General features: G+C 44.2%; 5 protein-coding genes across 6 annotated transcripts; all 5 read left to right on the top strand.

Annotated features, from left to right (window-relative positions):
- The first annotated feature begins 515 nt into the window (after positions 1-515).
- LOC113565449 lies at positions 516-1,536 on the top strand. Of its 2 annotated transcripts, XM_026987465.1 has the most exons (4): positions 517-659; positions 723-837; positions 904-1,007; positions 1,341-1,536. In XM_026987465.1, exons 3-4 carry the CDS (start codon positions 915-917, stop codon positions 1,518-1,520), a joined length of 273 nt encoding a protein of 90 aa, XP_026843266.1. In that variant the 5' UTR covers positions 517-659; positions 723-837; positions 904-914; the 3' UTR covers positions 1,521-1,536. The 2 variants fall into 2 exon arrangements, with proteins under 2 accessions (XP_026843267.1, XP_026843266.1); XM_026987466.1 differs by lacking the exon at positions 723-837 and having other exon boundaries at positions 516-659.
- On the top strand, positions 1,535-5,391 carry LOC6593989 (probable RNA helicase armi). The gene is made up of 5 exons (XM_026987464.1): positions 1,535-1,978; positions 2,050-2,478; positions 2,549-4,090; positions 4,156-4,953; positions 5,026-5,391. Exons 1-5 carry the CDS (start codon positions 1,547-1,549, stop codon positions 5,353-5,355), a joined length of 3,531 nt encoding a protein of 1,176 aa, XP_026843265.1. The 5' UTR covers positions 1,535-1,546; the 3' UTR covers positions 5,356-5,391.
- Positions 5,392-6,329: 938 nt separating this feature from the next.
- On the top strand, positions 6,330-7,608 carry LOC113565480 (cyclin-dependent kinases regulatory subunit). Its single transcript, XM_026987621.1, has 2 exons — positions 6,330-6,670; positions 6,758-7,608. Exons 1-2 carry the CDS (start codon positions 6,615-6,617, stop codon positions 6,927-6,929), a joined length of 228 nt encoding a protein of 75 aa, XP_026843422.1. The 5' UTR covers positions 6,330-6,614; the 3' UTR covers positions 6,930-7,608.
- Positions 7,609-9,732: 2,124 nt separating this feature from the next.
- LOC6593990 (excitatory amino acid transporter 1) lies at positions 9,733-18,451 on the top strand. Its single transcript, XM_002018996.2, has 11 exons — positions 9,733-10,009; positions 14,476-14,791; positions 14,856-14,951; positions 15,026-15,193; positions 15,252-15,294; positions 16,031-16,073; positions 16,132-16,315; positions 16,369-16,499; positions 16,568-16,997; positions 17,057-17,153; positions 17,213-18,451. Exons 2-11 carry the CDS (start codon positions 14,607-14,609, stop codon positions 17,273-17,275), a joined length of 1,440 nt encoding a protein of 479 aa, XP_002019032.1. The 5' UTR covers positions 9,733-10,009; positions 14,476-14,606; the 3' UTR covers positions 17,276-18,451.
- A 1,768-nt stretch (positions 18,452-20,219) lies between these two features.
- Positions 20,220-21,976, top strand: LOC6593991. Its single transcript, XM_002018997.2, has one exon. The coding sequence runs from the start codon at positions 20,319-20,321 to the stop codon at positions 21,894-21,896; it is 1,578 nt and encodes a 525-aa protein (XP_002019033.1). The 5' UTR covers positions 20,220-20,318; the 3' UTR covers positions 21,897-21,976.

The following is a 21,976-nucleotide window of genomic DNA, read 5'->3' as shown; positions in this document are numbered from 1 at the left end:
CACCATCATATATTTTATATTTCGACCTTTTTTGTTGAAACCTTATTTTAGAAAAAATTCAATCAAAGGGAGTACTAAAAAAAACGCCAATAATGTAGAAAATTGATTCATTAATGGGATACAATTATGTGGGCAGGGCTGTGGGTCTTAGTTTGCTAATAGCCGAATATTAAATTTTGGGAATATGATTTCTAATCATGGACAAAAATTAACCAATTGTTGACCAGAGGATATTGAAATACTCTCCACGAAAATGATGAATGAAAAATATTAGCGCAGTTTAGGTGAAATGATAATAAGATAAGAATATAATGGACCTACAGGAGTTTTTATTATTATTATTTTCGGCGGCTTAACTCAAGTGGTTAACCACTTTAAATAAAGGGGGCTTAAGTGGGTTAAGTTAGTATTTTCTTCAGCATATTTTGTATATTTTGGTATATTTCTTGGGCTCAGACGAAAAATTGGCTCTTAATTGTGTGCCGAATTTCAAGTTTTCTGTGCCTCCTTCGTTCGTCGTTTTGTCATTTGCCATTTTCTTTTTCCGCCAGAACTTCGCCGGTCTGTATTGGATCCTTCTGGATCTGTTAGGTTTTTTCCGTAAAGACGAGTTTCGAGTGCTTTTTGCTTTTCCTTCGCATTGCGGCGGCAAGCAGTTGGTAAGTTTTTGTTTGTGGTGGCTCGAATTTCGCGCGGGTAATTGTAATTTCGAAACTTTACAGCTTGGTTTGATACTTTTTGTCACAACCTCGCAGTATTGTTTTTTGGGAATATTCTAGATTGAGATTCTGGGTTTCAAGTGATTTTGCTTTTCGTGCACATTCCGTTGCCGACACTGTAAGTGCTTTTATATTTTGGGGCCGGCTCAAATTTCGCGCGGCTTATGGTTTCTTATTTTTACAGCTTTGCAGACGATGTCTAACGAGTCGACCGGCATTACCATCAAAGAAGAGGCATCATCAAGCGGTAGTGCACAAACTCCCACAGACGCGAGCAGCGGAGCAGAGGTTTGTTGTTGTTGTGTCTTTGCTTTTGCCATTCCGTTACGTTGTTGCTGTTTCTCAGCGGAAGAAAGAGAGAGAGGTAAAAACGAACGGTAAAAGAAATAAGTACAGGGTGACGCATTTCCAGATCAGAGTCGCCATGCACGCCATGGACATGGCGACTAGAAAGAAGGGGGAAAAAGAGAGAATCTTAACAAATAAACATTTTAATACGAAAGTATGCGAGATCGAAGCCTTAGAAACGAAAAAGTTACCCTCTGCTTATATTAGAAATGGTCCAAAATGTTTATCCCTGAACATTTTTTTGTAATTCTTTTTGTTTGTTTCGTATTCTAGACAAAGAAACCGGAGAATCAGTCGGAAAAGGCAGAGTCGCAGCTTGCGGGCGGAAGCGGGTCACAAGCAGAGTCCAGCGACAGCCATTTGCAGCGTCTGCAAAGTTTGCGCAAGGAATTGAGCTACATCAGCGAAACGGATTGGATGTACGAGAGCCTGGAAAAGAAGCCGCAACAGTAGAAGACCAACGAAAAACAAAATCAAAAATGATTGGATTACTGCGCTATTGGTGGAATAGGGAGGAGCGCGAGCGTGAGCGGAACAAGGAGGTGTTTGAGCGAACGAACAATTTTTTGGATCTCCAGTTGCTCAGAGAGCAACGGCAAAAAGAGTCGTCGTCCATGCACAACATTATCAAAAGCAATCTTGACAATGACAACAGCGAGGGGGAAGAGCCTGACGATAAGTTCTGTTCAAGCCGTCAGGGCGTCATCACCTCTCTGAGCAAGAACGGTGGTGTCATCGATAAGTACATCATCTTCGACGGCCAGGCTTCCGACCATATATATAATCAGCTAGTCGTGGGCTCAGTGGTCGAGTATTTGGGGTACAAGAAGGGGAAAGAAGACTCCCTTAAAGTGGTCAAGATACTCAAGACTATTGAGCAGAACTGGGGAGAAGAGATCACAGATTCAACGGTATGACTCGAGCGATCCTATCCATACCCAAAACAAGAAATATATTAATCGAAGTCCCATTCCCTTTTCAGATAAGCCAGGCGATGGAGGACTTAAAGCTTGAAGACTCTACCTACTTCAAAACGCAGGAGCGTACCATCCACGGCATCGTCATCGGACGCCAGACATCCACCATCGAACTGGAAACCAGCTCGGGATGTCAAAAATTTGACCTGGAGAACGTTGAGATGACATTTGTACCAAAGAAGGGCGACATGGTGACACTCGAGTGCGCTGTCCAGCTGGACGATGGCTATTTGGACAAGCAAGGGGAAATTCTCCAGTTGCTGAAGTTGTTTCCAACACGCATTCTCTCGAACGAAAAACGCCGGGTGGAGCGCTGTTTCCCCGAGTTCGCTGTTCTTGACAACAATGCCTATTTGCTGCGGGAAAATTTCCCCTCTGGTACAGATCTTCACATGGGCGATTACGTCCTGGCGGATCTCATCGAATGTAATTACGTAAGTTGAATATGATGGGATGAATAGAAACACAAAATAAGAATTTTCGCAATAATCCTAACTCTTTCAGTCAAAATTCACGCTTCGCGCCATCAAAGCGACCCCGCAGGAGAGTAGCTTTCTGAGAATCAAGAAAGAGAAGACCTATTGCGACGATCGGGCGGTTATCATCACTGGCGCAACCCGCTTCATAACCACTGAGCTGTGGGTGAAACGAAAGGTCACCGTCAAGGTACAAAACAATACGTATCGCAAGTTGGAGCTCCTGGAAGTCCAGCTAGACCATGGCCACACGTCACAGATGAGTGTGATCGAGCCAATTGGCAAAACCAGTATTGCTGTTGACGGCAGCCTTTTGGTGATTCTTGAGGTGGAGGCCCGCTGCATCGGCGAATGGTCGGAGAAATATACCCTGGACTTTAATAATTTTAAGGTGGCGCGCTTTTTCAAGATCATTGCCTGCGACACACAAAAGCAGGCCGACGAAGCAGAGCTTCGTCTGGTTGCCGCCGAAAGTTTTGTGGCCTCTGGCAGATCGGAGAAGCAGCGCAACCGTAGCTATGCCAGACAAGTGTGGAACAAAACATTGGATGTGGTTAGCGGTGAAAGCATACATGCCGGACGACGATTTGTGGTAACCCACATTGGCGGCTTCGAAGTTCCAGAGAGTCTGCGCAATGCCTACCTGAAAGACTGGCGGCAAACGGAAATGTTCGATGAATTGGAGAGATTGTATCCGTGCTCGACAGAGTCCCTGTGCATGGCCAACTATGTGCAGCGCTTCCGTTTCTTCTTGCATTTAGAGGAAATTGAATTGTTCATTAGCATTCGAAACTTTGACAGAGACAGGGCCCACATGGAACGGGACGGGGAGTATCTCTCCCTCACAATCGAGAATCTCGCCGAGCGTCGGCCCTCGCTGGTCGTAGGCGATTCCGTGTATGCCACCGATCCCTGGAAGGACGATAAAAAAACCTACTCTGGCATCATACACAAGGTACTCTACGATCGAGTGTTGCTGAAGTTCAATTCCAACTTCCAGGCGAGTTACAATGGCCAGGACTACCGTCTGGAGTTCTATTTCTCCCGATTTTGCCTTAGAAAGCAACACCACGCCATCAATCAAGTGGTCACCACCATGGGCGAGCAGTTCCTCTTCCCCACCAAGGTGGTCAAGCGCGATCATCCGCAATTGCAGGTGCGCCTCGCTAATGGAGAGGATATGTATCTGTTCGACACGAAGCTGGAGTGGTACAACAAATCCCTAAACTGCATTCAGAAGCGAGCCGTCTTTAATATCCTGCGGGGTGAGGCCACGAACCTGCCATACGTGATCTTCGGTCCGCCCGGAACCGGCAAGACCGTCACCCTGGTGGAGGCGGTGCTGCAGATAGTACGAAACCTACCTAGTTGCCGCATCTTGGTGGCCACACCCTCGAACAGTGCTGCGGATCTCATTACCAAGCGTATCATTGCCAGCAAAGCCCTTGTCGCTGGCGATTTCATTCGAATCGTCTCACAAAATGTGATTGAGAGGGAACTCATTCCACCAGAGTTGATGCCCTACTGCGCGACCTTGGACATATGCGCCGATGGAACCGCTGAGAACACCGTAAGTGCATTTCAGTCCATTTCGTTCTTCCATCGCCATCCATCTGAATCCCCGCTCCCGTTTAGATGCTGGTCACCCCTTCGGGTCTGAAGCTGCGCTGCCAGTGGAAGTTTATGGGTACCCATCGCTTGAGCATCGGCACCTGTGCCACTCTGGGAAGCTTTATGCAGATGTCATTTCCGGGCGGACACTTCACCCACCTGTTTGTGGATGAGGCCGGCCAGACGACCGAGCCGGAAACGTTGATGCCCGCGGCTGTGCTATCCAAGGACCGGGGTCGGGTCATCCTGGCCGGTGATCCGCATCAGTTGGAGCCTATAATAACAAGCAGATATGGACGTGACTGTGGTTTCAGCATCTCAATGCTGGAGCGCCTGCTGAACACTCGGCCGTATGCCAAGGACCTGGTCGGGTACCCAGACAGCTCTGGATATAATCCCCTTGTGCTAACAAAGCTTTTGCACAATTATCGGGCCCTGCCCTCGGTTATGGCCACATATAGTAAGCTATTCTATGACGATGAATTGATACCAGTGGTATCCGAGGAGGATTCCCGAGAAGTCACCTTGTTGGCCAAAGTGCAGCCCTTACTGGGTACGGGAATGCCTCGTAACCACGGTGTCTGCTTCGTTGGGATTAAGGGGCTGAATCTGCAGGACAACGACTCGCCCTCGTGGTACAATCCGCTCGAAGCCAGGGAACTCTATCTGATGGTCTTATCGCTGTATCGTTCCGGAGTGACTCCCGATCAAATTGGCATTCTGACGCCCTATACGAAACAGGCGAAGACGTTAAGGGGCCTGTTCATGGTCACAGATATTGTCATGCCAAAGATTGGCTCCACTGAAGAGTTTCAAGGACAGGTGAGCATATATGAAGTCTTGCGCAATCTGTATAGTATGCAATGTATATATATATTGATCTATATTACCCAGGAGCGCGACATAATGCTGGTTTCCACCGTACGCTCATCTGAGACGCTTCTCTGCAAAGATGCCGCCCTGGCCCTTGGATTTGTGCGTAGCCGTAAGCGCATGAATGTCGCCATATCGCGCGCCCGCGCTTTGTTGGTCATATACGGTAATCCCCATCTCCTCAGCGTCGACGACAATTGGCGTCATCTCATCACATTCTGCGCGAACAACAATGCCTACTTTGGCTGTGAATTACCCAATTCTTTTCTGCCAGATGATAACGATAATGAAGATGTCGCCTCCGACAACTACGACGATTGCGAGATTTACGAGAAAACACTTGGGTTCTGAGACTAGAATTAATAAAAATATGACGAATACCTAAAAGCCATAACTTTATTTTCATTGTAACTTTCTTATTAAGGGCACGGGAGTCGTAGACGGCCTGTCTCAACGGGAAAACTACCGCTGCATCCTCGGAGCATTCATGTATACACCGTGCAGAATTTTGAAGCAGAAAACACGTACTGTGCTCAGCATTTCATGTATTTCATTCTTTGTAAACTCTTGAGGAAGCAGATAACGCACCCGAAGAAATTATATTCCTGATCGGCGTGAAGGGCGAGTTGATCTAGCGATGTCCGTATGTCCGTTTCCCTGCCAACTGGCCTTGGTGTTAATAATCAAATATTGCACGCATCTTCATTAATAAATGAAAAGACTAAACAGTATGACTTCCATAGCAAACGCATGCCCAAATCCAACCCCACCGACCAGGTATCTACTACATAGACGATTTGGGCAGTTGGATCAACAAGAATAATTATTCTTTATTATTATTTTCCGCGGTTAAACTCAAGTTGTAACACTGTTTAAATAGAGGGTGCTTAAGTGGTCTAAGTTCGTATTTCATTTTGGTATATTTCTGAGGGTCAGGCGTTATATTTTATCGGAATATCCGCGGTAACACTGATTTTCTTGCCACCACGTCTAGCTCACACACCTTGCAGAATTATATGTATATATTTTATAAGCAATGCAAAGTTTTAATTTAACCAGCCTTCTAAGAAATTGATTTTATAGTCGGATGAAACAATACGATAAGTTCAGAGCTGAGGGTCTTAGCTAGCTGGTAATATTCAACCGAATCTTGAATACAAATAATTCGTCAGTATATTTACGGTATTTTTTGAAAATGAGACGGTATATTGTGGTATGTTTCTGAGGATAAGGCGGTATATTTTATCAATAAATGCCCGGTCACACTGCGAGCGCGTCTCTTAAATTGAAAATCGCGTCAAAAATTTATTGAAAACGTAAAACTTGCTTTGCCAGCTAAATATAATTGTGATAAAACGATTCAAGTACATTCCAAATAAGCGGAGACACAAGGAAAACATACGAAGATATTGCAACTTCGGAGCGAAAGACTAACGATCGAGTGGCGCTTTCACCCGGAGTCGAAGAAGACGCCGACTTTGAGCTGAAAAATTCGCACATCGCATCCCTTGCTTTGCAGCATATCAGCATTCAGACATTCCAGCACACTTTCAATTCAAGGTCAAGTGCGCGTCTCAGGAGGACTACAACAGTTTTTGTACAGCAATAAAATGAGTAAAGATATTTACTATTCGGATAAATATTACGATGAGAAATTCGAGTATAGGTGAGTGCGTGCGAATCCCGATAGCAACTGTAAATGTATACATATACTCAAGTCCATTTGTGTTTGTTCTTGTATTTGTGCGCACAGACATGTGGTCTTGCCCAAGGAGCTGGTGAAGCTGGTGCCCAAGACCCATCTGATGACAGAGACCGAATGGCGATCGATCGGTGTGCAACAGTCACGCGGATGGATCCATTATATGATTCACAAGCCAGAGCCACATATCCTGCTTTTTCGACGGCCCAAAATGGAGGATTAAAGGGAGAAAACACATTCACACATGCCAACACATACAGTCAGCGTCTTGCAAGGGGAAGGAGGTAGCGCTCGCATACACAAACACACACACTCTTATACGACGTCCGGCAGCTGCTGCTGGTGTCCGTGTATTGGTGGTGGTGGATGTGGAACCAACTGTTGCGATCGTCACCCTGCACTTTCCCGAATACTTTTTTTAACAAATATTTATACTCCTCTGTAACCCCTACCTGCACGTACTCCTACCCCATAGATACGTACACCAAAGTGGCCATATTTTCAACACCTTTATTCCATATAGAGGACAGGCATAGTGGAGCACTAGCTATACTTCTATTTGTACTCTTTGTTTAACGCGATCTGTAGTCTGTTTTTAAAAGCAATTTTAACTATTTTAGAAAGTTCTTTAAGCTCAAAATACCACCTTACCCCATAGATGATATGAAAACCTTAGTGGCCATTTGGATCACTTCTTTTTATAGAGGAGGGGGATAGTGAAACACTGGAAATAGGTTCCCACATTCCTCTCCGAACATTTAAATGCATTTTGCCATTAGTTTATTGTCATTTTGCAGTACGTCGGATACGAAAAACCACTTTGCTCACATTTAATCTTAAAAGAAAATCTGATTTGTGATCTTGAAATTTGTTTATCAATAATACATATATATGTTTACACATTCTACTTATAAACTTGTAATAAATATATTTAATGTATGGAAAACTTGAGGCGTTGATTGCTTAAAGTTTTTCGAAATCGATCAAATCTGAATGTTATCCTTCAAAGTGTGGGTGATACTAATAAGGAACTCTTATACATTGGGGATTTGGATGGCAGAACCTAGTAAACGGAAGACGTTCTTCTATCCGTTGACCTCAGTGTAAGTAAATTGTTTTCTTTCATACCTTGAACTGATATTTTATTTCCCCAGAATGACGGACATTGTAAGAACTTAAATCAGTTTTCATCCCGAAATGGATTGGTGCTTCAAACAGTTCTACAAAGATCTACTGAATGCGACTTTCATCAGAGTACATCCCAAAAATGAGGCAATTAGATGTAATAATAAGGAAGTCCAGAAATTTGAAGCTAATAGAAGTAACAACAAGTTATCCAACCTTAAACCATTTGAGAATATATCTACCATGTCTCTATTTGCTAAATTGTCTGTAGTTTGTAATTTGCTCTTCAAAATCAAAGGCTTCGTCTATAAAATGCCACCATTCTTAATCTATTCTTAAGCCCCCTCCAAAGCCTCATCCTCATTATGGCAAAGCATTTGCTGAATTAACTTTGTCCACTAATACACTCGAGCACATAATTATATGGTTATTTATATACCACAACATAGCTGAGATAGTATATAGATTATATTTATGTATAAACATGTGCAATTTCCAACCTCAACACACACACACTCATGATCGTGCATTGTTTTCCAGTGTCAAAAATGAAGATCGACAGTTCCGGTCCCAATGTGTGTTGTGCCAAATCCCATCCCACCTCTCCACATGAGAAAGATCGGACACCCATCCGAAATGGGTCGTGGTGTGTGCGCGGACGACAAGGGTAAAGGGGAGGGAGGGATCACCGACTAATGGTTACGTTTGTATCGCTTTCGAGCCACTTACCCGCTTAGTTGGACCCATCCTCATTCTCTGGCATCGACACCGAGGCATAGTATACCACACCACACCATTATACACCATACACCACATTATACCAGCAGCATTTCCCAGCAGCATGGAACTATGGGCAGAACTGGCCCCCAAGGCAAATCGAATTGAAGCAGATCAAAGGCAGCTGCAGCTGTGCTTTTGCTTGGGCTTGTGCTTATGCTGATGCTGATGCTGATGCTGATTTGGATTATTACTACCATTATCATTGTGGCTGTACAGCGAGTACGAATATGAAACCGGAAATGCCCAACTAGCATTCTTTGGTGCCCCATGCCCATGCCCATGCCCATGCCCATGCTCAATTTCTTGTTGCGTTCTTCGTTCCCTTTGGATTCTTTTGTATTTTATAGCACAGCAGAGTCTCAATCAAGTTCAAGTAGTCCGTGGTAATGGCCATTGTTCGGGGCTTTTCGGGGTGGTTGTTGCTTCACTCCGGTGATCTTTGACATCACAATTTGGTAATCATCATTCCAGTGGGGAAACTTGACCTACTTATTGGGTGAGTTCTACTCGTATGTAAACCAGATCTTGAAAGCAACTTGCATTAATTTCAGAGATTCGACAGTGCTGGGTGCACCAAACCCCCCCCCCCTTTTGGAATTAGCAACAATGCGACGATGATCAATGCAATCCTAGACAAAGCAGACCCTAATGAGGCGTAGGAGGAGGAGCTGCAGCTGCATCCAAGACACTGAACTACAATCGAAGGAGGACGCTGGTAATGAATTCCTTTGATTGCCCTGGCATGTGGATAAGGAAAGCGAAACCCAGGATTCGGATACTGAGAACAAGGCGCGACAAATTACGCGAGACAACGCTGCGTATGCGTTACGTGAGATGAGATGCGATGAGATGGGACGGGACGGGATGCCGCGAGAGCAGCGCAGCGCAGCGCTGCCTCCGCCTCAGTTTTTGATGAATGAAAGTCAACCCCCCCACAATCTCGCACACACATCTATATGTAAATATATACTCTACAGATTTATATATGTATATGTATTGCTGATGAGAGTCGCGACGCTGGCGACGCTGGCGGCGCTGCTGCTGCAAAATTTGCGCGGTCGTTGGCTATATTTCGAATTTGATTTCGATTTAGTTTTTAGTACTGTTTTATAATCTGACGAGTCAAGTCGTGCTGCCTCTCCACGCTCTCTGCCGCTACGTGTCCGCCAGCCAGAGCCAGAGCAGAGCAGAGCAGAGCAGATCGGTGTTGTGTCCGGTGCGAGACCTGTGTGTGGGATCGTTGCATGATCAGATCAGTCGCTAAATCGCCGCGTGCTCGACAGCGCGTCCTCTAGAAAGCCGCCGCCACCACCACCACCACCGCTGAGTGGTCTCGTGCCCAACCTGCCCCTCCACGAAAAAGGGTTTACAAAATTATCACTGTGTATGCTTTTGATTGTAAGTGCTCGACGGAATTCCAAAAAGCTAATGAAAACTATTCAAATTTGAGACAAGAAGCAATCAAAAATCAAATGACAATGAAACAATGTTATCCTTAGACTCAAGGATTCTGGTGCTGTGGTTCCCCTATAAGACACTTACTACATAGTTCATTTGTGTTTAATCCTTTGCAGGACTTTAATTTCTGTAAGAATTTGCCTTAGTTGAATTTGTTTCCAAGTGAGTGTTTCATGGCAAGTGGGTAAGTTTTGTTTTTCTCATTTGCCGGCTGTTTGGCTACCCTGTACACAAAAGAAGAGCAGATGTATTGGGTTCAATACCTTGATCAGGTAAAAAACTAAGGTTGGAGTTGCAAGGAATCTCTTGTGCTTATGGATAACTTTTGATGCTTCCCACTTAGTGGGTGGGCAATTCCTCTGCTTCCAAACTGCTGGGTATGCTCTAGTCCATCCCCAACCCACTCCCATCGATTCACTCTTCTTGAGCCACAAGAGAGCGACAGAGAGAGCACGGCAAGAAGCGTGAATAATCCCTGATTACTGCTGCTGATAACGCGTCGAGCGGCCGACTAACCTTGGCAGGACCACCAACCCTCCCAGCATAGACGGGGGCGTGGCAACCACTGCAGTCTATATATAAAATGTTTAGTTTTCTTATTTTATTACCATTATTTTTAGCACACAATGCAGTTTTCTGTTTGGCTTTAGTGCATAAAAATAGTTTCGCTTTCTCTCTTCCAAGATTTACACATTATCTGAGAGAAGCATAAAACAAATATCTATTAAAATAAAGATACATATATGTATGTGTGTGTGTACGCTTTGAGCGCTAGTCAATTTGCTACACAAAATTGTATGTTTTTCGCGGTAATATTTATGAACGTCCCTCGCGCATTTCAAACATTTTCTCATCCAAATAAAATGAAATTATATGACAAGTGCGTGTACCTTCAATTAGGCCAGAATAATCCGTCAAAGTCGGGCTCAGATCGGATCAGTCCAGATGCAGAACGCTTTAGCTTCGATCATAATGATTATTTATATAATTTATGATTATCTTTCGGGAATTTAAGCCACGTGCTTGTCGCGTTTTTAATTCTTTTGGTTTCGTTTTTGCGGAACTCGCATGATCTTGATTAGGTTTAGAAAATAATGGACAAAATTAAAATGCCGGTCGGCTGTCTGTCCGGCGATAATCGTTGCCAGACAGACACACCGTCTATAGATTACACTATATACTATAATAGTATATATTATATTGTATGCCTATGTGCTTCCTAATCGTCTGAACCCATACCCATCTGAAACCTACGAATCTCGTACGTACGAAATGAAACCTCATTGAAATTGATTTGTGCACAATTTTCTATTGATTTCTTTGCCCAATTATTTATAATTAAGGCTTTTTTCTGGGCAGCCTTTTAGTATTTTGTTTCTAATTAAATTTTTAGTTGAAAAATGGTGAAGTCCCATGGGAAAAATAATAAAATATGACGGCTATGAGGATAGATAATCAATTCAATGGTAATCTATTAACAGAAAGAAAAAGTTCCAATACAAAAGATTATAAATTATGGCAATAGCTTGTAAAGATCGGTTTATACAAGTAACAAAATTCGTTAAAACCAGATATTTCTGGTCGAATCTATGCAAAAAGTGATTTGAACTAAAATTGCGACTCCCTCCCACCACAACTATGTGTTTCAGTTTGCCGTTTAGTTCAGTTTAAACTGGTTCTTTGTACGCCTTGCACATATAATATATTCTTTCAAAGACAAATGGGTGGGCCACAGTCATAGCCTTGCCCCCTCCCCCTCCCTATCCCCCAAGTCCCACACCCCCTTGGAAGTGCAACTAAATTTGCATTGACAATGAAAAGTCGTATTTTAAGCGACTCAAACATGGTTACCCCAGAGTTTGCGTTGCATTAATTAGTTGGGCTGTGCTGCGCTGTAAAAGTATGTTATATAAGTCCGGGATTAATTAGTATTCATCTCTGGATATTTTATTTGTGTTTAACTATCGACAACACTAATAAACTTGTTCATGTAAACTGTCCGACAGTCTGCCAATCAAAGAAGCGCCGAGGTATGATATTCCCACCCACGCCCCCTCCTCACATAGGAAATGTTTTTCAAATGGAAATCTAGAATCTAGATGATTGATTCTGTGTTTTTTTTTTTGTTTGGCATGGGTATAGGTCAGACTAGCTTCGTTCAATTAGAGGGTTTTAGGATGCTTTAGGGCCATGCTAATGAAGACAACAAGTTCAAGTTGAAATCTCCAAACGATCACGTTGGATGAGAGTGTCGATGGGTATTACATTTCACGATCGTTCCCCCATTAATTGACCAACTTCCGTTGAATGTAAGCCATCCTTTTCGTCAATGAACTTCAATGATATCCACTTGCAACACTCATTAGCATTGCAGTCATAATTTCCGCTGTAAATGAATTTTTAATGTCAAACACAACTGCGACACATTCTAGCCAAGTACACAGACACACTATATTAGCGTCGAATGCAAATTCTGTCTACGAATCTAGTATAGTAGGTATAGAAATTCATTTGTCTGACTCACGGTCAAGTTCGAAATAGAAAAAAATATATGAATAAATATGAAAAATGTAAACAGCGAGTCTGAGCAGTCGGTCAGTCTGTCACTTGGTCAAAGGCAACTCAGTAAATAAATGAACTTCGTTGTGCCTCGGGGAACTGCATTCCCAAGTAGACCCCGTCACTCCCGCCACACTAATCGAATTCAGTTCTTATCTCTCATTAAACTTGGCCCATGAATCGCCCTCGAGTGTTTAACCTAAACGTCTAGTTAATTAAACTCACGAGAGATAAAAACTCTTTAGTTTCGATAGCTCAGACACGCCTCACTCCACTCTATGCACTCTACTCTATGTCTGGAAAAGATATGAAACTGGGGACCTGCCTGGGCACATGCCAGTCAGCCACTCTGAATTCTGACGCAGTCGGTGGCTGTTGCTCTGTGGTGTTCCCATCTGTTCTGTAGTTACATCAATTAGGTGAACCGCATCAGAGCCATACTATAATGGCATTATCATCGTGTGTGCCTCTAAAAGGGTGGGGAGCATCTAGAGAATCGTTTGAAAAGGTGAAACAGTAGTCGCTCTGGAAAATACTCTTATCACACAAAAAAGCGACAAAAAGTCAAGGAAGAAAGGAAATGGAGAGACTATTTTCTATGGAATTTCTATGAGAACATGTATTCGATCATAGTGAATATCATTCTAGCCTATGTACCCTTTAGTTATGAGATCACTGATCATTGATCATCCCCTTAGTTAATTTCCCCTTTAATTTCCAAAGTTAGAGGATTGCATTCTTCTCTCAACCAAAGCATATGATCGTACAAAATCCAATCTTCTCCCTCACTCATTCATTCAGCCAAGCGTGAAGCTATTCAATTCACGTTCGTACGAGCCCCAAAGTGTTTTCAGAGATCTGATGTGATCGCTCTATCTCTGATGTTGTCTCCTCTACAATTGTAATGCAATTGGCTAAACAATGCCAAAGTGTGAACAATTTCTTGATTAATCTGAAAGTCCGAGTCAAGTCTCACTGCCCAATTGAGAGGATCTCAGTGGGGCTGCCAATGCTGGTGGTGCCTTCTCAATTTGGGTCAGCTTTCAAAGACACATGATCGGGGGTTTCCAGAGCAGACTGGATTCGCTATCAGTTTGCATTGATCACCGCCTTCAGGCTGCAGTGTGTGTGTGTGTGTGTGTGTGCCCTTGCACCCACTGGGGAGGGGCCGAGCGGGAATTAGTTTTCATTAGCTGATCGTTTATGTAAATTTATTTGTTTGCCACGTCTCCCGATGAACTTGTTTTCCTACCTCCCTCCCTCCCTGCAGCGCCTCGATTAATTGAGCTGCATTTTCTAGGAATTTTTTTCCCATTTTCTCGTATTTATTGTTTTTCTGTTGTTTTTCGCACATTTGTGGATAATAGGGAAAAGGTGTCGGAGCTTAATGAATGCTAAAAAGCAAGTGAGAAATCGTTAATAGCTTTAGGGTTGGCCTGAGCACAGCCCTTGCAGGGGACAGCTTCCTTCCGCTCTGCTCTCTCGAAAAATGTTTTGCAAAAAATCTCCAAAAACTATTTGAATGTTGAACAACTTCCGTCCGGCTTCGTGTCAAAAGTAACACTATTAGGAGGGTGGAGATTAGGGGTAGGGGTTGGTGGCCTCTGCATAAATCACAAAAGCCCAGCTGCCGAAAGGCACGCTCTCTGGGGGTTGGTTGTAATTTTGCGTTGCGCGAAAGCTCTCAGTCGTAGATCGCTGTTTGACCCGAGAGGAGGACCAGCATCTGTCACCGAACGTGTTTCGGGTGGAGTCTCAAATGAGAAACTAGAAACAATTGTGTGTTTTTTGGCCAAAAAAAGGTAGTTTTTAATTTGAAATAACTGACATTCTTATTGACTTTGCAGCAATCTCTTGAGCCACATATCGGAGTTTGGAAAAGTCACTTTAACTGGGCTTTGCAACGGCCAAGTCCCACCATCAGCTTGAGGGTGCTCTATCATACCCAAGGGGGTTCTTTCAGCCCTAAAGCCCAACCATGACGCGACCCAAGCAAAATGATAGCAAATTCAAGGCGTTCATGCGGGAGAATGTCCTCACCATGGCCACCGTGATCGGTGTCTTTGCGGGCGGCCTGGTGGGGTTCATCATCAAGAACAGCACCGGCGAGTGGACCAAGCGTGAGATTATGTACATATCATTTCCGGGAGAGATCTTTTTGCGGTAAGTGCCGAGTAATCACTGAATTAAAGAACCTCTTGGCTGCAACTTTGCAACTCTTTTGCAGCATGCTGAAGTGCTTGATTGTGCCGCTGTTGGTGTCGTCGATAACCAGTGCCATTGGTGGACTGGACTTGAGCATGTCCAGCAAGATAGCCACCAGGTGAGTTCCTAACCCCGCCAGAACATTCCTTCCATTAGAGCCTCCTCTTATCCCTTCCCATTTCCCCTTCTCAGAGCCATCACATACTACTTTGTGACCACCATATCGGCTGTGGTTTTGGGCATTTGTCTGGTGACCACACTGCGTCCCGGCCAGGGAGCCAAGATTGTGGAAACCCATACGGAGAGCGTCGATAAGGCATCCAAGGTGCTGACCCCAGACACGCTAATGGATCTGGTGCGGTATGTGAACCAGATCGAACGATAATCGGGCCAAATTCTGATTCATTTCTTCCAATAGAAACATGTTTACGGACAACATCATCCAGTCCACCATGTTCCAGGTAAGTCGTCTCTCTAGCGAGATCGAGCATACGCACTGTTGCTCTCTGTTGCACAGAATCCGTAAACAACAGAAATCCGAACCAGAAACCGCCGCAATTATTCAATTCTTTGCGGTTTACCGAGTTTGATTGAAACAAACCGCGCGACACATAATCAAAAGCGACATGATAGGGCTAGGGATACCACAATTTCAATTACAATCCATCCCCAAAGTAGGGGGGACTTTCACACATGTCTCTCTGTCTCTCCGTCTCTCTGGCTGTGCTTAAATTTCAATTATCGCATATACAGAAAAAGAGACGGAGACCCAGACGGAGACAGTGACTGGGAATGGAAATGGGAATGGGACAGAGACAGAGATACAGCACGGTTTATGAGCCCCCCAGACACAAATTGAATCAAAGTACTCGGGACGAGACTGCGGCTGATATATATGGACATTGTACCTTCGCAAATATATGATAATACGAATGGTGTATCTGCATCTGTATCTGTTGGCAACCAAATGAATATTCATGCGCACAATTAGATTATTGTCGGAGTCAATGAAGGGGGATAATCAACAGCACTTTGAGTGTCACAAAAGTGCAAAATTATGGCAAAGCTTCCATGGAAAATACGAGACATCACTTTTCCCTTTTAATGTGAAAATGTACATTCCTGTAGATTTCTTGTAGATTTCCCCTTAGCCATCTATGAGCCATCGTTAATCCTTTTAATCTCCTCCCATTTCAGTATCGCACTGAGATCTTTGAGAACACCAGCATTAGCCCAGCACGTAAGTGGTTTCTTTTCATTAAAAATTCCTCCACTAATCAATCTGTTGAACTCTTTAGAACCCATGGAAGCCTGGCAGTTCAAGTCTTCCCAACGCGAGGGCTCCAATGTCCTGGGTCTGGTCATGTTCAGCGTGATCCTGGGCACCACCATCGGCAGGATGCGTGAGAAGGGGCAACTGCTGCAGGATTTCTTTACCACATTGAGCGAGGCAATGATGACAATCACCTCATGGGTGATCTGGTGAGTGGAAGATAGCCATTTCCCCTGGATGCAGCTAATGCAATCCTTTGTAGGATTTCCCCTCTGGGTGTGGCCTTCCTGATAGCCGCCAAGATCATTGAGATGGAGTCCATTGCGGCGACTATACAATCGTTAGGCTGGTATTTCATAACGGTTATGATTGGTCTCTTCTTGCATGGATTCGGTGAGTTTTCCTTCAATCCTGGCAACCAATATACAAATCCAATAACATTTCCTTTGGCTTTGCCTCAGGTACCATTGCTGTGATCTTTTTCTTGGGCACACGACGCCTTCCGTATCGGTATATTGCAAAGCTCAGTCAGGTGCTGGCCACTGCATTTGGCACTGGCTCCAGTTCGGCCACCATGCCGCTGACCATCAAATGTCTGGACAACATGGGCATCGATCCGCGCGTCACCCGATTCGTCATCCCCGTGGGAGCCACCATCAACATGGATGGCACTGCTCTCTATGAGGCTGTGGCCGCACTCTTCATCGCCCAGTACCGTGAGATGAGCTACTCCTTTGGTACCATTGTGGCGGTGAGCATAACAGCAACGGCTGCCTCGATTGGAGCCGCTGGCATTCCGCAGGCGGGCCTCGTCACCATGGTCATGGTGCTGGACACTGTGGGCCTGGAGCCGAAGGATGTGTCCCTCATCATAGCTGTCGATTGGCTACTGTAAGTCCTAGGTCCATGTCCTTCCTGTGGCTATCTTTTCTCATTTGGTTTGATTGTAGGGATCGCTTCCGCACTACCATCAATGTGATGTGCGATGCCCTGGGCACTATTTTGGTTAATCACCTGTCGAAGAACGATCTGGCTAGCGTGGATAGGGTAAGATTAGTGCCTATCAGTATTAGGCAGTTTCTTATTGATCTTTCTTCTATCCCAAGCTGAATGCCGAGCCCCATGAGCTCCTCGAGCTGGGGGCCAATGGACACGAGATGAAGGAATGAAGGCAGTCTTCGCTTGGCGCCTATAATCGCAAACGATGAGTGGACATGTCCCGGTTGTGGGCCTGGTTCCACATCCTTCCCCGCCAGGATAGCGACAGCGACGACTACGACGATGAGGAGTTTTAAGGTCGATCGCTGGACGGGTATCTGTGGGTGGGGGGACTCGGACTCCATCAGTTTTGTTTGCGGATAATTATGGGCGACCAAGACGCATCTAATTTCCAGATTGATCAATTTGCAGCAGCTCCTCGAAGCCACAAGCCAGAACAGCAGAGGTCTGCCAGAGTACAAGTACTAAACACAGCAACGAATTTAAGCCAGACACTAATTCGTTAATTAGTTTGTTTTTTCCCCCACTAAGCAGAACAGAATTAAGATACATTTATCGTCTAAATTAGCAGTACTTTCAAGGTGTAAATAATTTTTAAATACTTATGTATAACTATATTAAATTGAGTTCAAATTTGCATTACATTCTCCCCCATATATGATTAGTATTAAACAACAGTAACCGAAACTAAATGAAAGGAGAAACCAAATTAGTTCTATTCAAATTCCAATCTCCAATCACCAATCTCCAACTCCAACATCAAGCAAATGCATTTTGTTAGGTCGCAAAAAACTGTTGTTGATCAAATGAGATTCGTATTCTAGTATTTGTTAAATGATATTCTATAAAGTTTTCTGCCATAGCAAACAATAAAAAAAAAGACAACAAAAGAAATCTAGAAGATAGTCAAGACGATAACCAATTTAAATACAATTTAAAATACAATTAAATTCGAATCGGAAAATCAGAATTTCAAATGCCGTTACAAGTTCGTGTTCATAGTTTGAGCTTTGTAAATACTTAATAGATTAAGTATACATACACATTAAACGGAAGATATTTAATATACATAATATTTAAAGCGTGCGAAAACAAATCAAATGAATTCTTGAATGACAATAATAGAGTGCTGCAATCAGACAGGACAGTCAATTTATACGCGTAACGAATTATTTATTACAATATTATTAAACTAAATTTAAATTAGGTCACACCATTGAAACAAAAATATAAAACGAATAGAAACCAACAAAAAAAAAAAAACAACCCAAATCATCAAAAATGTTTGTAGTTCTGTGTAGTCTAAATATATGTTTACTAATAAAACTTTATGAATATTAAACGAACAGATACGACATGTCTTTGGTTTCCATGGGAAATTCAAAATAAAATATCATAGAGATATCGGAGATATGTATGGTTCAATCGCTCTTATTTATGATTATATCCGGTACTCGAAGAGTATAGGGCTTGTGGTGAGAGTGGATGTGTGTAATACCCAAAAGGACGCGACCCCATCAGCATCAATAGTCGAGTCGATATAGCCATGTCCGTCTGTCTGTCTGTCCATCGTGATGAGCGCTTTGATCTCAGAGACTATCAGAGCTAGAGCAGCCAAGTTTGGTATCCAGGCTCCTGTGATATCACACTGTTGCAAGTGTATTTTAAAAGATTTTGAAGATGCGGGAAAATCATAGAGACAATCATAGTCAATGACTATATCTAACAGGTTAGCGAATCTGGATCGGATCATAATTATAGCCAGAAGAAACCAATGAAATTGCAGAAGCTACGCAACGCCTTCCACGCGTTTCTCTCTATCTCTCACACAGTCTTCATCGTGCAATGTGCGAGCTCTGGCGGAAGGGAGCGAGATAAATCGCCTGGTGTTGGTGTTGAAGAAAAGGGACAGATGCCAAACGGTTCGACCGATTTAAATGCAATTTTTTGTAGAACAGCGACATATAAAATATATTGTAAAAATTACATAGATTCGTTTACATATGTACATATATACTGGCTGAGTGTTAGCTTGGGTCGAGGCTTATAAAGTTCCTGCTTGTTTTTTGTTGCAAAATACAGTTTGAGAGTTACGACTTCTCCAGACGTTTGAAATGAACTGCAATTGAATGGATCTTAAACTGTTAAAGCTTTGAAAAATCATTCATCGGCGGTTTTTAGTTTCCTTAAGCTTTCACATAGATGGCGCTTGTCATGCTTTAAAAGTGAATTAATAGATGGCGCGCAAAAAACACTTAAAAATTCATTTTTTCTACTTAAATTTTATTAAAAAATATTATGGTAAATGAGAAATTGGGAAAGGCTAAAAATTGTTGAGAATAGCACCTCGGGCAATACCCAGGAAAGGAAGAAAAAATTAAACTCAATTATTCAATACTCTGAACCCTTCATTCGCAGTTTCCATTTTTGTATTTTCCACTCAGTGGGAATTGCTTGAAAAACGCATGCAAATAAATTGAATTCTTTATCAAAATCAGAATCAAAATACCATACAATTCAGTAAAGTTTTCAAGTTGTTCCTTTTGTTGTTTTCGTTTGCCCCCTTTAAAGCTGACATTCCCTTTGATCTATCCCATGGTCACATCTGTGTCTACCTCCGCTCCGCAGGATATATTTCTCCATAAAAACCAAAAAAAAGGACGACAAACAAGTACAACATTGGGTGCCATCGAAAAGGGGACACAGGACCCCACAGCCTGGCGGTGGCAGAAGGGTAAAAACTTTACGGTTGGGTAGGGAACTGCAGTCAGGTCATCAAAATAAAATAACAACAGAACTCGATGACTTTTCAACTTTTCCATTTGTCAGTTTTCCCAGCTTGTTTTCCTCCGGTTTGCATAGGGAACAAAGTTTAAATTTATTGTCTGATTTCGGGAGGGGGGACCTCCTATAAGCTGGAGGGGGCAATCGGAATCGCCTCCGAAGGCCATCGAAAGTTTCCCGAAAACGCCTTCAGGCAAACGGCTTTGTTTGCACTTGTCTAAGCCTCTGAGAAACACGGAAAACAAAAGCTAATGGAATTAAACTTCATTCTCAGATAGTTTTCGACATCGATATAAAAAAATTCGAAAAAAGTACTAAATTATTAAATTACTAAAAAAACCTTAAGGTACGAAATTCTCAGTGTTTTATGTTTTGTTCAAAGAATTGCCAGCCGGGAATAAAGCAGATCCATCGCCAGAGCCAGTAACTATGCCCCAGGGCAGGCCGACCGTCCTGCAGCAGCTGCAGCAGTTGAAAAACGAGGAGCTCCTCCAGTTGTGTCGTGAATATGGGTTAGTGGTGGCCCAGGTGTCGTTCATCAACCGGCGGCACGTGGAGCGGCGGCTGACGGTGGCGGTGATCGGGGATCGGGCCAGGGCCCGGGTACGGGAGCAGATCGCCAGGGAACGCGAGGAGCAGTACTCGCAGAATCCCTCTGGACGCTCCTCGGTATACAGGGAAATGCAGGCTTGGCGCCCGTCTTCTCCGCGTTGGATACGTTCTTCCACCTTTACATCTCCCTCGGTTCGCCTTCTGAGGCCCTCCGCCGTACCGGTCAGCCCGCGTCGATCCGGAGCCACGCCACTGTTTCGTCGCAGGTTTCAGCGGCAGCCAGGACCTTCAATTTTGGATAGAGCTTTGTCCTCCGTCCAAGAGGCAAACTTCTTCGGCTACCAGGTGCCCTCTCTGCTGTGGCGGTATGCCAGTAGGGGACTCGGATACAGGCCTCTACGCCCCGCACGCTTTCGCGGCGGCCAGGGAGAGGAAACGGTCGATCTGAGCCAGGAGCAGGAGCAGGAGCAGGAGGTTGAGAGCCGGTACTCGGAGGAGTCCCAAGATCAGTATGAGGCTCAATATCAAGAGGATGATCAGATGCTGTATGAAGAACGATATGAAGATGACGATCAAATGCAGTCTCGAAATCAGTATGAGGAGGATCAGCAGAACGAAGAGCAATATCATGAATATGGGAATCAGAATGAGTTCGAGGATGAGATGCCGTACACCGGGGAGCCATCGAGTTACGGAGCCACCGGCTATTACAGCCACGATAATCACGAAACTGTCTCCATGGCCGAGCAGTCGGAGGATCAGCGACTGCTGGAATTGCAGCTGCATAGCACCTACGGCGAGGACCGGCCCCAAGTGTCCTTAAACTCCCCGCTTCCTTACAATTTTCAAGAGCTGGCTCAACTGAATCTCATCGATCACCAGGATCGCATCGATCCCCAGGATCCTATGCTACCAACTGCGCTCCGAATTAACCAACAACCCGATGCCGAAAGCGATCCGGGGGAATATCTATCCTGCATAAGCTCGACATCTTCCTTTCACGATGCCATCGACCAGCCGGTGGGCATAGTCCGAGCCTTGCCCATGAAGAAGCGCTTCGACTGGTTCGGGTGGATGAAGACCATCATGGCACCGCGGCCCAAGGGCCAGAACGAGCGCATCGCCAAGAGCGACCAGACTCGGGAATATAACCTGGACAGCGAGCGCGAGCTCGTCACCATCGACTATCTGAAGGATGTCGATTCGAAGGCGGAGCTGGAGCTGGAGACACCACTGTTGGAGCTAATGAGTCGCCACGAGCTGAGGCAAAGCAGCGAAGAGGACGAAGACTCTATCGGCAGCCCTACCGATCTCCAACCCGGCTTCTTCCGTCAGATCTTCGAGCTGCTATTTTGCGATCCGCAAGGCAGTCTGGACATAAAGAAGGTCAGCCGCAGCCTCTTCTGCTGTGGCGCGTCGCTCTTTCTTTATGTTTCCTTCAAACTGATGCACTAAATGTGATCTTTGGGTCAGGGAATATTTAAATGGTTCGTCCTCTGGTTAGATGAGATTAAAGCTGGTTCGGAGTTCTTCAA

This window comes from Drosophila persimilis, unplaced genomic scaffold, assembly GCF_003286085.1.
Source record: "Drosophila persimilis strain 14011-0111.01,24,50 unplaced genomic scaffold, DperRS2 tig00000124-arrow-pilon, whole genome shotgun sequence".
Classification (NCBI taxonomy): Eukaryota; Metazoa; Arthropoda; class Insecta; order Diptera; family Drosophilidae; genus Drosophila; species Drosophila persimilis.
The sequence above is the reverse complement of the archived record's forward strand: the minus strand, read 5'-3'. Positions and strand labels throughout refer to the sequence as shown.